The 17,038-nt window shown below is 39.8% G+C and overlaps 1 protein-coding gene across 4 annotated transcripts in view; it reads left to right on the top strand.

Annotated features, from left to right (window-relative positions):
- The window catches only part of odf2a (outer dense fiber of sperm tails 2a), a 75,302-nt gene that overhangs the window by 37,972 nt on the left and 20,292 nt on the right, over positions 1–17,038 (top strand). For 2 of the 4 annotated variants that reach the window (XM_078226225.1, XM_078226226.1), the window contains exons 16-20: positions 2,553–2,711; positions 3,661–3,752; positions 6,387–6,549; positions 7,575–7,700; positions 8,876–15,666. In XM_078226225.1, coding sequence (XP_078082351.1) covers positions 2,553–2,711; positions 3,661–3,752; positions 6,387–6,549; positions 7,575–7,700; positions 8,876–9,049 — 714 coding nt within the window. In that variant the 3' untranslated portion in view covers positions 9,050–15,666. Of the gene's footprint in view, positions 1–2,552; positions 2,712–3,660; positions 3,753–6,386; positions 6,550–7,574; positions 7,701–8,875; positions 15,667–17,038 lie in introns of those variants that run through there. The other 2 variants (XM_078226228.1, XM_078226227.1) reach the window with 2 other exon arrangements.

Genomic DNA, 17,038 nt, shown 5'->3' with positions numbered 1-17,038 from the left:
GAGAATTTAACAATCACTAAGTCTATTTTGTAGTTGCTGTTTGTTCTTCCCCTTGCCTCCACTAAAATGCAATTGCATGTGGGAGTTGAAACCATGTCATCTTCAGGGGAAGTGGGAGCATTGTATCAGGATTTGGTAATGCCTCCACTAAGGATTAGAGCTTGGCACATTTATGCAGACAATTTCCATTATAATTGTGGACTTGGAAATTAATAATGGAAAAGTTGACAGAACTAACCTTAAGTATTTTCTCTTCATTATAAGCTTTGGTATGTTTTTGATCTTTGAATTGGCAGATGTAATTATATAAAATTTATTTTTGTGTCTTTATAATGAAATAGTATTTCAGATGCTAACTTCCCTGTATATTTCCAGCATTTCCTGATGACTGACTTTCTTTATATTCCATTCTAGATGTATGTTTAAAGATTTTAAAAATGATAAAATATTTTCTTCTATTCTCCAGCGGACTAGTTTACCCTAAGCGCACGTTATCTGTGATGTTCCGCAGTGCTTTAGATTTCTTTTCCACATTCCCTTTGGCAAAGTTCCTGGCCACTGTAAGAACCTTAGTCAGGCAGATAATTGAAGCCACTGAAATGGCTAAGCAAACCACTTGGTTGTATTGACACCTACTTGACTGCAATTAAGGATAGGTAATAAATGCTGATCTTGCTAGCAATTCTCGCATCATATGAATGCATTAAAGAAAAAAGGTGAACTAGTCCACTGGAGAAAAGAAGAAAATATTTTATCATTTTTAAAATCTTTAAACATTACAACCATTCTAACAAGAATAGCTGCTGTTCTGGACTTGGTTTTAGGTGACAAAGTTGTGCATTTGGAAAGAGTAGCAGTGGGGGAGCATTTTGGTGTTAGTGATCATAATTCAGCTAGTTTTAACATAACGATGGAAAAGGACAAAGAACAGAAGTTAAAGTTCTAAATCGGGGTAAGGCCAGTGTTACTAAACTATGAAGTGATTTAGCAAAAGTGGACTGGAAACAGCTATGTGAAGGTAAATCTATATCAGAGTAGTGGGAGACCTTCAAAGGGGAGATCCCAGGGGGTTCAAATTAAACAAGTTTCCATAAAAAAGGGTGGGGTGGCCAAACAGAGCTCCTGGATGTCAAGGAAAGCTTGTGTTGGACACCAGGAACTCAATACTACAGAAAGCCGAGAGGAGTGTAGAAAATGGAAGGGTGAAATCAAAAAGGAAATTGGGGAATCAAAGAAAGGGCATGAAAGAATATGGCAAGCAAAATCAATCAATACAAAGAGGAACTCTGGAAAGAGGAGGGCCCATAAAAGTCCAAAAAGATAACCCACGTGTAGAGACGAAGATGTGGGTATGGTACTTGATGAATACTTTGTGCATGTCTTCACAAAAGATGGGAGATTGCAGACATTGCAGTTGAGAAGGAGTGTGAAGGATCCTGCTTCTAGTTTCTATAGCTCTTGGGGCTCGAGGGATATGGGGGGAAGGGAGGATCAGGATATTGAATTCGATGAGAAGCCATGATCAAAATGCAGAGCAGGCTGAAGGGCCAAATGGCCTACGTCTGCTTCTAGTTTCTATGAATGTGATAAACATAAAGAAAGAGAGGAAGTATGACTGGGATTAGTATCTTTAAAAGTAGATAAATCACCAGGACCAGATGAAATGTGTCCCAAACTGTTAAAAGAAGTCAGGGAGTAGATAGTGGAACATCTGACCATTGTTTTCCAATCGGGTGTAGTGCTGGAAGATTGGAGGGTTGTTAACATTGTACCTTTGTTTAAAAATAGAGCAAATAATTACAGGCCTGTCAGTCTGACCTCAGTAATGGGAAATTATTGGAATCAATTCTGAGACGCATGATAAACTGTCACTTAAGAAGGAATTGATTAATCAAGGACAGTCAGCATGGATTTAAGAGGTCATGTCTGACTAATTTGATTGAACTTTTTGAAGAAGTAGCCACAAAGATTGAGGGTAGTGCAGTTGATGTGGTCTACGTGGTTTTTAGCAAGGCATTTGACATGGCAAGCTGGTTAAAAAAATTAAAGCCCATGGGATCCAGGGGAATGTAGCAAGCTGGATACAAAATTGGCTGAGTGACAGGGAACAAAGGCTAATTCTTGATTGGTGTACAAAGGTGAGAGGAGGCCTGGATAGAATGGATGTGAAGGGCCTATTTACCTTGAAGAGGTCAGTGACTAGGGGGCATAGATTTAAAGTGATTTGTAATAAGAGGGGAGGTGAGCAAACATTCTTTTTCATCCAGAGGATGGTAGGGGTCTGGAACTTGCTGCCTGAAAGGGAGGTAGAGGCAGTAAACCTTATCTCATTTAAAAGGTGCCTGAATGGGCCCTGAAGTGGTGTAACCTGCAAGGCTGTGGACCAAGTACTGGAAAGTGGAATTAGGCTGCTGTGCCAGCTGAAAAGGCGAACCAGACACGACAAACCAAATGGCATCCTTCTGTGCCATAAACTTTCAATGATTATGTAGGCTTACACTGGTGAATATATTTCTAATGGACACCTTGACACCTTTGTGTTCATGCTGTAGGTGCGGAGACAGATGCAGAAAAAGTTGACTGATTTGGAACCTGTTCCTGAGTTGTTGAAGTTAACTGAGCATAAACTGCAGGACTGTCAACAGCAGCTCATCGTGTATGAAAGAAAAAATGTAGATCAGTCAGCAGTCATATGTGATCTCAAGATGGAGGTAGTTTTAAACTTCTGTCCGTTAACCTAACACACTTGGTCCACTCTGTTTTAAACATTTGTAGGTTTCAGTCACATTCCAATGCTTCGGTATGTAGTTCAGTCTTCCCCAAGGTGCACTGCATTGTCTGAGGAACCATCTTTCAGATATGTTCAACCAGGAACTGTCTTCCTGCTTCAGGTAGTCAAGTGAATATTGAAGATTCTGTGACAATATGAAAAGAGCATTTAAAAGCATTGAATTCATTCATCTCGTACCATATTATGGAATCTTGGTGTGTGCAAATTGACTGCTTATATCAGTGTTAACTTACATAAACTGTTAAAAGTCATTAATTGAATGAGAAGCATTGTGGGACAGTTAAAAGACGCTAGTTCTTTTTAAACTTCACATTTTCTATAAATACAGGTGATAGTGTGCAGATCAAATAACAATAATGGTGCAATTTATATTAATGCAAAACTTGGGCCTCTGGCCTTGCTCTGTAGGAGCATTGTTCAAAATGTGACGGCTCTCCTCTGTAATTTAATACAATATTCTATCCTCTGTTACTTTGTTAAAACAAGGTCAATCTGAGGTTTTCAGTGAATTTGCAGGCGCTAAACCTCTGGTATAACCTTTAAATGTTGTACTTAGAATTCGGGCCAGCTTTTACTGTTTTCCAAATTTATCCTAGATTAGTTGTGAAGCTTTACAGTGCAGCCTTTAACATGTGAATCATGTCTGTGCTGCTGACTGCAAAACTCCCATGCACCTCACTCTATTTATTTACTTATCCTGGGGTGAAGAGTGGGAAGGAACTGGAGGGACAAAAAAACGTTGCATTCAGTTTCTATAACTTGGGCAATACATTGATATTAAATCGGCATTCTTGTTTGTGTGAAATGGTTGTCAAATTCTGAGAAGATTCCTGTTGAATTTAGTTCTTTCAACCATTGTATCTTCACAGATTGAGGAACAGAACAGCAAGACGAGAGAGAAGTGCCAATACCTGCAAGAAGAAAATCATAACCTGAAGCTAAAATTGGAGACTCTGGAAAGGTTGGTTGTGTATAATTAAAAAGAGGACAGAGCAAACTTGACAATGTTGTTGTAAATCCAAACTCCTTAATCCATTACTGTTGGGATGCACTCTGTATTTTATTTCCGGTGTTTCATTTTTCAGCCCCCTTTTTTTCTGTCTGATTCATTTAAGTGCCTTGGAAAGGAATTCCCCACCCCAAGCCTGTTTTCCTTCCCTCTTGATGACCTGTCCTAAAATTGCTGAAACTTCCTTTAGCCTTCCAAAGATAGACTTTGTGTGAAATTCACTTGGGTCTGGTATTGAAACTGTTGTGTTTTCTCATTTGTAAATCTTGAGAGGAGCAATGTTGCTGCCAGATTATTGCATTAGAAGTGTCTGCATGGGTTTTCTCCGGGTGCTCTGGTTCCCTCCCACAGTCCAAAAATGTGCGGGTTAGGTTGATCGGCCATGCTAAAATTGCCCCTTAGTGTCCTGAGATGTGTAGGTTAGAGGGATTAGCGGGTAAATATGTAGGGATATGGGGGTAGGGCCTGGGTGGGATTGTGGTCGGTGCAGACTTGATGGGCCAAATGGCCTCTCTCTGCACTGTAGGGTTTCTGTGATCTGTGAAAGGAGAGAGTGCAGAATGTAGTGTTACAGTCATAGCTAAGGTGCAGAGGAACATCAATTTAATGCATGGTAGGTTTATTCAAAAGTCTGATGGCAGCAGGGAAGAAGCTGTTCTTCAGTTAGTGGGTACATGGCCTCAGACATTTTTATCTTTTTCCCAATGGAAGAAGGTGGAAGAGAGACCAAAAGAGAAAATGCTGGAAAATCTCAGCAGGTCTGGCAACATGTCAGGAGAGAAAAGAACTGACGTTTCGAGTCCAGATGACCCTTCTAGAGGTGGAAGAGAGTATGTCCGGGGAGCGTGGGGTCCTCGATTATGCTGGCTGGTTTTCCGAGGCAGCGGGAAGTGTAGACAGTCAATGGATGGGAGGCCAGTTTGCATGATGGGACTGGGCTTCGTTCATGATCTTTTGTAGTTTCTTCAGGTCTTGGACAGAGCAGTTAAAATCTGTTATGTTGGATTGTGTAGCCAGTGAAGCTGTTAAGTTTGGAAGATCTGTCATGCTTGCACCCAGTTAGCTCAAAAATATTCATGAAATAATAACTGATCACGATTGCAGATTCCTAATGTACCAGTAAATAAAGTACAATTATTTTGAATTAACTATTTTTAAAAACCAAAGCAGTTATGCATGCCCTGAGGTCAGTCGGACTATATCAATTCTGACAACATTTGACAATTTAAGAACACACAAACAACTACTGTCTGCAGACAGAAAATGTCCCAGACCTAAGTGAGATTTGTACAGAGGCTGCCTTTAGAAAGCTACAGAAGTTTCAGCGCTTTCCTTTAGGCATCAGGCTGGGTTACACATAGTTTAGCAATGGAATAACCCAATTAAATGTTTCGTAGTGGAATTCTCCAGTTCTGATAAAACAATGAATCTTTTGTAGTGAGCAACCTTTCTGTTTGGGGGACATAGTCAAAGACGCTTAAATTCTGGATTTGATTTGATTTATTGTTATATGTATTAGTATACAATGAAAAGTATTGTTTCTTGCGCTATACAGACACAGCATACCGTACATAGGGAAGGAGAGTGCAGAATGTAGTGTTACAGTCATAGCTAGGGTGTAGAGAAAGATCAACTTAATGTGAGGTAGGTCCATTCGAAAGTCTGATGGCAACAGGGAAGAAGCTGTTCTTGAGTCAGTTGGTACGTATCCTCATAACGCACGAAGGTGGAAGAGAGAATGTCCGGGATGCGTGGGGTCCTTGATTATCTGGTTGCTTTTCCGAGGCAGTGGGAAGTGTAGACAGAGTCAATGGATGGGAGTCTGGTTTGAGGGATGGACTGGGCTTCATTCACAACCCTTTTAGTTTCATGCGGCCTTGGACAGAGCAGGAGCCCATACCAAGTTGTGATACAACCGAAAGAATGCTGTCTCCGATGCATCTGTAGAAGTTGGTGAGAGCTGTAGTGGACGTGCCAAATTCCCTTCGTCTCCTGAGAAAGCAGAGGCGTTGGTGGGCTTTCTTAACTATAGCGTCCGCATGGAGGGATGATGACAGGTTGTTGGTGATCTGAAAACCTGGAATTTGTTTTTATGCATTTGGCAGGGATTATTATACACTAGTTACAACCACTATAAGTCACCTTATGTCAAACATTTCAAAGCGTTCATGTGTAGTGTCCAGGACTTGTCACAAAGTAGGCAAATGTGACAGCCATTTGCACACTACAATGCCCCACGGACAATACTGAGATGAATGATTAGTTCATCTGTTTCTAATGGTGTTGGTTGAAGGAGGAATGTTGGCTAGGAGATTGGGAAAACTCTCTTTTCGTCTTTGAGTATTGCTATAGGATTGGTAATACTCTCTTGAACCACCAGAACAAGCAAATGGACATCAGTAAAATATTTCGTCCAAAGGACAGCATCAGTACTGTATCGTAACGCTGGCCTCAATAACATGCTCAAATCCTGAAATGTGAATGGATTAATCAAAATTGAATTGCATTGTTCAGTACATTAGTAATCCAGACATGGTAGAAGACGATAAAGATATTGGACATTGAAGGAAGTGTTGATTATTATAGGAAGCTGGAAGATTTGGACGCCCAGAACCGGGAGCTGACTCAGGTGGTGACAAAACGGGAGGAGACCATTCACCACAACCAACAGCGATTAGAAGATAAAACCCGTGAGTGCACCAGCCTGGCTAGGCAGCTAGAGGCCGCTGTTGATGATGCCAGACGCCAGGTCAGTTCTGTAAGATTTTACCAAATGTAGAACAGGAGGCGGCCATTCTGTCCCTTGAGCCATTTCCGCCATTCATTTCAATCATAGCTGATCCGGATCTTGACTCCACCTATCTTCCCAGGTTCCATAACTCTTAATACCCCTGCCTAACCAAAATGATCAATTTCCCGTTTGGAATTTTCAATTTTGCAACCTTTTTTAATCTACTGCTACTGTGAAGTCAGTGCCTGCAATCTGCATTTGCTTAGTGCAATCCTAATAAATAATGTGATGTTTAAAAAAAATACAAAGAGTATAGCCGGCAGCTTTAATTAATCAATGCTCAATTTTTTAAAATTGAATTCCTTGGAAATTAATGGTTTTCTCAGCAAAAATGCTATGATCTAGAATACATTACCTGAAAGGTGGGTTCAGTAGTAACTTTCAAAAGGATATTATAAATGCTTGAAGGGCTAAAAGGCAGGGCAGAGGGATTAATGGATAGTTGTTTAAGGGCTGGCACAAACAAGATGGACCAATGGCCACCTGAGCCACATCGCTTTTATTTAATGTGCTTCCATCAGGAATTTCTTCAGCCAGAGGGTGGTGAATCTGTGGAACTCATTGCCAGAGGGCTGTGGAGGCCAGGTCATTGAGTGTCTTTAAGACAGAAAGAGAGAGAGAGAAGTTCTTGATCAATAAGGGGATCAAGGGTTATGGGGTGAAGGCAGGAGAATGGGGATGAGAATCATATCAGCCATGATTGAATGGCAGAGCAGACTCAATGGGCCAAATGGCCTAATTCTGCTCCTATATTTTATGGTCTTATGTTCACCTTTTCATATATTGCATTCCAGATCGTAGCAACTTGCTATGTTTAAAATTTCTTCTCATCTCCTACTTCCCGCCTGGATTTTCTGCCTTTACCTTTTAGTTGGTGTTCCCTAGTTACTGATCTTCCTCCTGTCAGTAGAAGCTGTCAACATGGGTCAGATTGCCAACAAAAATATATTGGGAATAGTGATCACGTATATCTGTTTGATCAGGTGGATCAAACCAGGGAGAGAGCCCAATCAAAGGACCGAACTACACAGAGCAAAATAATGGACCTTGAAGCACAGCTGAGCAGAACAAAAACAGAATTGACTCAGATACGACGGAGCAAAGATGATGTAAGTCACGGGTTACAAAATATGCATTTTTTAAAAAATGTAGGTATATCTTTGAATCTATCCTGCAGAACAGGGAACCTCGTATTTGTGTGTTTGCATGTATATGCTTATTAATGCAAGGTTGCTAACCTTTATCTTGTCAAATCTTCATGGAGGACTCGGATATAATTTTCCTTTGTCAGCAAAATATTTTTAGATGAGAAAAACATCTTTTGTTAATATCTCTTCCAACCAGCAAAATATAGTGAATGGAAGTGTTATCCTAGCAAACAAAAGTATGCTATTTGATAGGCAATTCTGCATTCCTAGTTACCGGAATTCCTCGAGGACATGACTTTAATTTGAAGGAGGGACTTGAATTTAAGCAGTGGCTACTGCATGTAACAGGAGTACTGTTTGTGTGATTGCATAGTATCTCCACAGTAGTTATTTTTCTTCCCTTTTTGTTTTGCCTCCTCTTCCCCATCCCTAATTTTTACAATTTCTAAATGTGGACTAAACTGTGTTTCAAACTTCTCATGACTAAGATAATTGTATCTTTCCTGAGAAGGGTGGCACAGTGGTTAGCACTGCTGTCTCACAGCACTAGGGACCCAGGTTCAATTCCCGGCTTGGGTCACTCTGTGTGTGGAGTTTGCACATTCTCCCTGTGTCTGCATGTGTTTCCTCCGGGTGCTCCGGTTTCCTCCCACAGTCCAAAGATGTGCAGGTTAGGTGAATTGGCCATACTAAATTCTCTCTGTGTACCCGAACAGACACCGGATGTGGCAACTAGGGGATTTTCAGTGCGAATGTAAGCCTACTTGTGACTAATAAATAAACTTTAGATATTTGTAACTGCTCACCTCCCAGTACTTTTATAATTCCACCCATCTGAAGTGACGTGAAGCAATCACAGATGATAAAGTGCAGTAGCTTTCCGGCCTTTCTCACTGCGGTGACTTTGCTGCTTTGCACCATGTGTGATTCTTGTCACAAAAAACATTTCAGACCCCTTGGTCTTTGGCCACACTCATCCCTGATTTAGGTGGGGCAAAAGGGTGGGTGTGAGGAGAACGGGTGACTTAACACAATGGCAATAGTAGTCATAGCTAAATGTATGATGAACAAATTACCTTACTGACTGCTGAAAGTCTAATTGTGTCAAATCCAATTTGTGCAAAATTGCTTCTTAGGCTGAGAGGCGATTCCAGAGCCGCTTGCAAGACCTGAAGGATCGCCTGGAGCAGTCGGAATGCACCAACCGTAGCATGCAGAATTATGTCCAGTTCCTCAAATCTTCATACGCAAATGTATTTGGCGATACTGCATTAACAAGTTCTCCAGTTCAATCTAGATCACCTCTCTGAGGATCCCTGGCAATATCAAAAATTTTAACTCCGACTTTTACTCCTGCTTTCACTATTTTTAAGGGGTGTGGACCTATAAATGCTCTTAAAAAGAACACCATGTGAAGCACATTCTTATGAACTGGTTAATAGTTTATACAGATTGCAGACTCCAAGGGCAATAATTACTCCAGCCTCAAGTACAACTTGCCCTCAGCTCACAAACTTGTCAAATGGATCCTAAGAACTATTTAATTACAGGCTCCCAGTGCATATGGGATGAGTACATGAATTATTTAAGACTGTCCTGAGTTTCAGATCAATGTATTTAGAATTGAAAATTCCCTAGTACTTATTAAAATTGTGACTTGTTCACTGACTGGTAAATTAAGCAACATGGCACCCAGACTTCGGGTAACAGCATCCACTTGTATTTAATCTTTCAGATCTATATATTTTGATTTGCAGCAAACTTGTACACAGGAGTGTTGCTATGATTTAGTGAAAACATTCTTTTTGCACTAAACCATTGAGCCTGTTGTTAGCTGTACTAAGTAGCGGGCTGAGGGAAATTAATAGTGTTAGATTGGCGCAGGAGTGATGACTGTTTCTCCATCATTCCTTGATGTACTGCAGATCAGTTCCTCATCCTTTAATTTTCATTTCTGGAATCTGTCCGGCTCTTTCTCTCCTTTCCATTTTCTCCACTAGTCGCCTCTTTTTAATTTATGCCTGCTTGGTATCATCTACACAATTACATGTGCTCTTGCGTGCTATGTTTGAAGATGGAACTTCTGTTAAATTGTATAGAAGAAAAATTGAGTTGACAGCAGTTCCTTAGATCTTGCCTGCATCTATTCCTCAAAAAAAAGTTCTCTTTCATGGTATTTTAACAAACTGATGCAGATTTGCCGATTGCAACTTTTAAATTGTCCCAAAAATAAATTAACTTGCAAAATTAATAATATCAGTGAGAATATGCAAGTCTCTCAATTTGTATGTTTTGTAATTTAAAAGAAATTTTTAAAAATGTAAACCAAGGGCTGCGCTTTAGTGTGCAAAGTCCATGCTGCACTTGGCCTTGGGGTAGGTAATACAGACACGTAATCCCTCCGTGCCTATGTACCTCATTTTGATAAAGACAGGATAAATCATCTAAAATGTCAATGTAAATGACTTTGTAAAATTCTGATATTAACTGATTTTGAATCTCTTGTTTGTCTTGAATCCATTTGATAATTGATGAATACTGGATCGCATTAACCGTACTGATTGCAGTCTCTTCCTGTCTGTCTTTGTGCCTCGATCTTTCACTCTCCTAGTTACTGTGATTCGTCTGTCGGATGGCCTGGGACTTGGTATTGTGCTAGAATGAGGTTCAGTGGGCTGAGGGGCCACCTCTGTCCAAATCTATTGTGTGGTATGAATGAGAACCACCCCACTAAAAGTGGAGCAGGTTTTCCATGCCAAAATCTAACACATTCTCAAATAAAAGGCCCATTTGGCAAACAAAATTGTTTTCATTCAGTTGTGCAGAAATAGCACAAGGAACGCTGTGGATTTTTAAAGTCTTGCCGAGGAAATGTTAGATTTAAGTCTCTATCACAGAATGGATTTAAAATTAGTGAATTGTTTTCCAGCTGTTAGAGAACTTGTTTGAGACACCAGTTGCTGCGTGGTTCATTTCCATTTTCTATTTTAAAGTAATATTTCAGTTTGAATATTTGGACTATTAAATAGCACATCTCCTGAATTTGGGATCAAAAATATTCCTTAATAAACATTCCATGGTACTAAATTGCACTGTATTTGTGCAGAGGGGGATAACCAGTTGAGTTCTGGTTTCTTTTATACACATGGACAACTTTGAAGTGTTAATTTTTGATCTGTTAACATCCATGTAAACGATATTGGGCAGGACTGTAATGAGCCACGGTACATCAATCCATGTCTCCTCCAAGAAATCCTCTGCAGCAAGGAAGCCAGAGTAGTAAAAGGATGTGGGGGAAAATGAGTTTGGCATGGTTTAACCTATTCACAAGCATTCAAGTAGAGGCATCAATACACTGGGCACTAAATCAGATTTTATTCTATTCAAAAGTCAGCAGCCTTTTAAAAGCTTCCACCAGTAACACATCCTCTGGCTATGTACTTCCTACAGCACATGTATCCTAGTCATTCTCAATTGCTACAGTGTGGAAACTTGCAATATGGCTTTATGTTCTTTGAAAGTTATTGCTCATGACATTTTCATTGCCAGCAGATCTCCCGTGGCATTGCTGTTGGACCTGTGCTGGCTGTGATGTTTGTTTGCAAATGTGGCCTTTTCCCTTTTAAGGCCACTGTTTTTGTAATAAACTCAAGAGCATTTAGAACTACTTGTAAAGTTCACACTTCTGAGCAGTGACTGGCTTTCTCTTCGTATCTTGCACGCAGATAGTGATTTTCATGCCTTAAGGCCTCACCATAATCACACAATCAATCCATGCGAAATTAAACGAAGGATTTCTTTCATCTACACCATTTTGTGGTTTTTAGATACTTTTAATAGTTTAATTGACTACAAATTAAATTTTACTTTTGTAAAGCTTTGGATTTAAGTAGCAATTCTCCATATTAATAGTGTCACAAAATGATAGGATGCTATTAAAAATTTTTTTATGCACAACTAAAATCAAACTGCCATGTATCTTGCAAACTGTCTGGGCAGCAACTAAATTGATACAATTAGTAGTCAATGCTGAGAGCCAGGAAGTAGTTTGGACACAGATGGGGTGTTGAAGAAGCAGTGGCAAGAGAGAGTGACAGCAATCCCCAGGAACGAGTTCATAGAAACCCTACAGTGCAGAAGGAGGCCATTCGGCCCATCGAGTCTGCACCGACCACAGGCCCCACCCCCACATATTTACCCACAAATCCCTCTAACCTACACATCTCAGGACTCTAAGGGGCATTTTTTTTTAACCTGGCCAATCAACCTAACCCGCACATCTTTGGAGTTCAGCCAGAAATTAGAGGAGAACAGCAGGGGAGGGGGGCAGCTATCTTTGGGAAACAGCTCAGCTAGAGATGAAGTGCTGAAGGCAAAAACCAGTTGGTGCAAAATATTGTTTACGTCGCTGAACCAAAGACCATTCCCAAATCCTGGCCACTTAAACAATATTGTGTGATAATCACTGTCGAGATTTGACCAACAGGTGTTTGGTGGTTGTGTGGGAAACAGGAGTCCGTGTTTAGGATTACGGGGAAAACGGATAATTGTGTTTTCAGTCTTTGAGGGACAAAGTGATTACTGTTAATTTGCTGAAGTACAAAATTATTCTTTGCAGTATTTTATTATCTTTCCTCTATTTTAAATACTTTGTTTGTTTAACGAAAGAGAGGTCAAAGTTCTCATTGTTTCCACAAACGTTTCTCACTAAAGTACCTCAAGAAACCAGTATTGCAGATTGGAACACTGTCGTGAATAACATCAGCGGGGTTTTGTAACCTATAAATTGGGCACTCTTGGACATGGATATTTAAAGTATAACTTTTTTGATGTAGAGAATTTGTCTTTTTAAACATACAGATAAAAGTATTTATTAAAGTAGAAGATAATAAAACTAGAAGATAATAAAACTACAAAGAACAATCTTGTACTTCAGCAAATTAACAGTAAGCACTTAGTCCCTAAAAAAGACTAAAAACCCAAAAGTCTGCTGAGACCCTGTTTTCCCAACGAACAACCATAAAACTATTGATTAAATCTAGCCAGTGATTACCACACCGTACAGCTTATGTGGCCTGGACTTGGGAATGGTCTTCGGTTCAGTTAAAAAAAAACAACCTTTTGCACAAACTTGTTTTGCCTTCAGCAATATCTCCAGCTGTGCTGTTTCCTGAGGATGGCTGCCCCTCTCCCCTGCCTTTATCCTGTCTTTCAGCTCCTAATCTCTGGCTAAACTGGTTCCTCGATATGGCTGGCTGTCTCTATCTTGCTGCTGCCTCTTCAACACCTCATCTATGTTTAAACTGCTTCCTGGCTCATAGCACTCAGACTGCTAATTGTATCAATTACGAAGAACACCAGTTTCTCTATTCCTTCCTTTCTATTAGTTGCTGCCCAGACATGGTTTACGTAAAACATGGTAGTTTGATTTTACATGTGCAAAAAATATAAGCATTCATTTTGAGAACACCCTACCATTTTGCGACAATAGCATTTGATTTCCTACCCATTTTAAAATGTTTTTCCCCATGGAGACGTAGGAATTGAATCTCACAAACAAGTTCTATCTAGTTCACCGTCTGACATCCTGGCGATCTCATTATATGACAATAATGAAGTTATTGACTCATTGTGGCAATCAATCTCTTATCAATTAGTCTACAACAGACCAGGACATTAGATGACAAACACCAGTTGTGGAGAGCTTTGGCAACCACAGGAACAAAGTCACTTGTTCCTCCCAAGTCACTCTACATTTGCCACATCACTCTCTTTCTCTCTCATCCTTCTTGTCACACAATGTTCTCTGAAAGAATGTGACCACCAACCAGGAATCTGCCTTTGTACCTCTAATTGACCAAAGGGATTCACATGGCACAAGTCAGCTGTTTATCGTCACTTGCTAACACATGTACCACTTATTTGGTGAAGTAGTGTATATTTAACCCAGCTAAGGTCACAAGCTCTGCATATAGGAAATTGCAGATAGAGCCCCTAACTAACATCACTATAATGCATTGACATACTGATTTGCTGTGCTCCAGCATTGCTCGGTAGTTTTATGAAAAGACAAACCAGCTACTCAAATGCTAATATGGTCTTATTTCCCTTTCTTTAGTTATGGAATTTTGAACCTTTTCGTACTTTGTTTGAAAATGAGCTTGACTTTTGTCAAATTAATGACTGCGGATTTTAACTATTGAAGCAAGGTTTTTTCTGGCACTGGGCATCTCTACATCTTGAAGCAAATTCTTGAGTGCTTTTCTCCTGAAAGTGGATAGGTTACTATCTCTGTCCTTGCTGCCTCTTCAAAGGGATTCAAATGGCACAGATCCGCCTCCTAAGACTGCTGTACTTGGAATTGATTATCCTTCTTTATCATAATGTGCAGCATTAATAGTGAAACCCACCAAGGTACTGATCCATTCATCTTTCAGTAGTGTGCAGTGTGAAACCCCACGACACAAACTTATTGTTTCTGCTTTAATAGTACCTTTTGTCAATGTGCTTTGAAAGAAAATACATTTCCTCTACAGGTGAAGAGTTAATAAGTTTTGATTTTTAAAAATGAAAGTCAGTATATTTCTGCATTTTTCGCTCTGGCCACAGTTTTGTGTTCCAGAAACACGTAACAGGAAATCGGCTCCATACCACCCATTCTTTCACTGGATGAAAGTCTGGAGGCAAGCATCACCTCTACGTCTTCAAGAGGTGAAGCTTTGCACCTGGTGTGCTGCAAAGGAATACCCCATTGTAATTTTTTTGTCTGTTTTAAGATGTTAAATTATTTGTATTATAATATCTATAAAGTGAGGGGTGTTGCTTTTCATCTTGCACTTATCAGGACAAACACAAGAATAACAAATTTCTAACCATGCAACAATTTATAATACGGTGTGGGGAGAGGGGCTGATTGGTTAGCAAGGCATCTCTGGCTGAGGTGTTGCCATGAAGAAAGCAATGGGGAAGTAAAGCAACTTGTCTCTCAGCAATATCCAAGTTCTGAAATGCCAAGGACTGCGTTTAAGATACCATCTGTTTAAAAAGGAGAAATGTCATTCGTGCCAGTTAGGTGTCCATATACCATCACCACAAACAGTAATGTTTTTAACAACTTTCCCAGTCCACTATATAGAACAGGGCTCATTCTGAAGGATATATTTGTTTTTAAGATATTTATTTTTAAATAAGTTGTCTGCAAGCTGGAGAGATCAGGTTTCCTCGTGAGAAAGACTTTGCATGGAATTTACAAGTTATTTTGAAGTGATCTATCCTTTCCGTATTGTCTATGTTTTATATTCCTCTATAAGATTGCCATTTCAATGTCTCTATTACAGGTTGCAAAACCTAAGGTTTACTGGTCTTTCCTCAACTCCGACATCTTTACATGGGATTTGCATAACACACAATTTTACTGCAGACAGTCCCTTTGGCCTAACATCAGGACCATGCCAGTGCTTATGCTCCACACAAGCCTCCTGTAACCTTCCTTTGTCTCACTTTTATCAGCACATTGTAACATTTGGAAGGTTAACTGGTAGTCGTTCTACACTTGGACTTTCTACAGTAAGCTGAGTGGTTCATTTGAAGATAAATTGTGATATTATGCACACAGGTCTTATGTTCATTTTAAGTTGACAGCAGTTACAATTATCCCCCTATTTAATCATGGAATAAACTTCTACCTAATGTTTTGGGGACTAAAATATTTTTGGTCCCATGTGGTGCTTTGATTAAACATTTTATAAATCCCTTAAAATACAAAAACCACATTAAGTTTTCAGGGTAAAATATTGTGAGACGTTGTAAATACATTTTTATACTTATTTTGTACACTTTTTAATATTTGAAAATGTTTATTATATGCAGTATACAATCTATTTGTGTTTTTATTATAGGCATGCTAATAAAAATGGCCCATTGTTTGAAAGTCAAATTTGTCAATGGTATATTTTACAGGAAACTTTGTCGTCTTTCATTGAATCATAGAATGGGTATTACACAGAAAGAGGCCATTTAGCCTTTGTCCATGCCAGTTCTCCGCAATAGCAACTCGGCTAGTCCTACTCCCTCGCCTCTTCCCCCTGGAACACTGCATATTTTTTCTCCTTCAGGTGCTTCTCTAATTCCTTTCCAAAAACCATGATTGAATTTAGGGGAGGTGATGGCCTAGTGGTATTATCACTAGACTATTAATCCAGAAACTCAGCTAATGTTTTGGGGACCCAGGTTCGAATCCTGCCATGGCAAATGGTGGAATTTGAATTCAATTAAAAAAATCTGGAATTAAAGAATCTACTGATGACCATGAAACTATTGTCGATTGTTGGAAAAACCCATCTGGTTCACTAATGTCCTTTTAGGGAAGGAAATCTGCTGTCCTTACCTGGTCTGGCCTACATGTGACTCCAGAGCCACAGCAATGTGGTTGACTCTCAACTGCCCTCGGGCATTTCTTGCCCATCCTGCAATAAATGCTGGCCAGCCAGCGATGCCCATGTCCCACAATGAATTTTAAAAAAGAATCTGCCATACTTACGGGTGGTAAATTCCATACCATAGCCCCTCTATTTTTATTTAATGTTTTTCTTCATGTAAATGGCTCTTTTGCCATTTACCTTCTGTCCTGCACTTTCACAGTTCTTGGGCAAGTTAATGGCAGGCTGGTTTGAATCTTTACTATGGAGATGTGAAGCAGGGTTTGTTCTCTTAGTTCACTAGATGGCAAGTCCTTGCTAACAACTGTGAGGAAGCAAATCATTTGCTGACCAGAAAGGCTGACCAGGAGTGGAGATCTTGAATATTAAAAGAAATTGTTATTGAGATGCGAGCTAGTTGCCTTGGGGCATCTAAGAGTCAACCACATAATGTGAATTTTTCATTTCATTGGCAAATTATGGGAATTGAACTGATGACCCATTGGTTACCAATCCAGTACTATAACCACACATTACAATACCCGTTGTGTCTTCAGCACTTCACCTTGGCAGAAGCAGATGGGGTGAAATAACCAGGCTTTAAAGAGTCAGCTTTAGTAGAATAGGGGTTAGTTTTTCTCATTTGCACCCATTTTCCTCCACCTGCCAGGAGAATGGCTGTTGGTAATGCTGTACATTTTACTGAAAGGGGCACAGTTTGTGATATTCAAGGGAATGACATGGATTCATTGATCGGTTTGTGATTCCAGTTTAAAACATTTTTCTGCACATTCCTTGTTCTTTTGCCAATCACCTTAACTATTTACCCTCTTGAATCACTTCCCACATTCAAAGATTCCTTATAAAGCATCATTTTTTCAG

Source organism: Mustelus asterias, chromosome 13 (assembly GCF_964213995.1).
Source record: "Mustelus asterias chromosome 13, sMusAst1.hap1.1, whole genome shotgun sequence".
NCBI lineage: Eukaryota > Metazoa > Chordata > Chondrichthyes > Carcharhiniformes > Triakidae > Mustelus > Mustelus asterias.
This window is presented reverse-complemented; position numbering and strand designations above follow the sequence as displayed.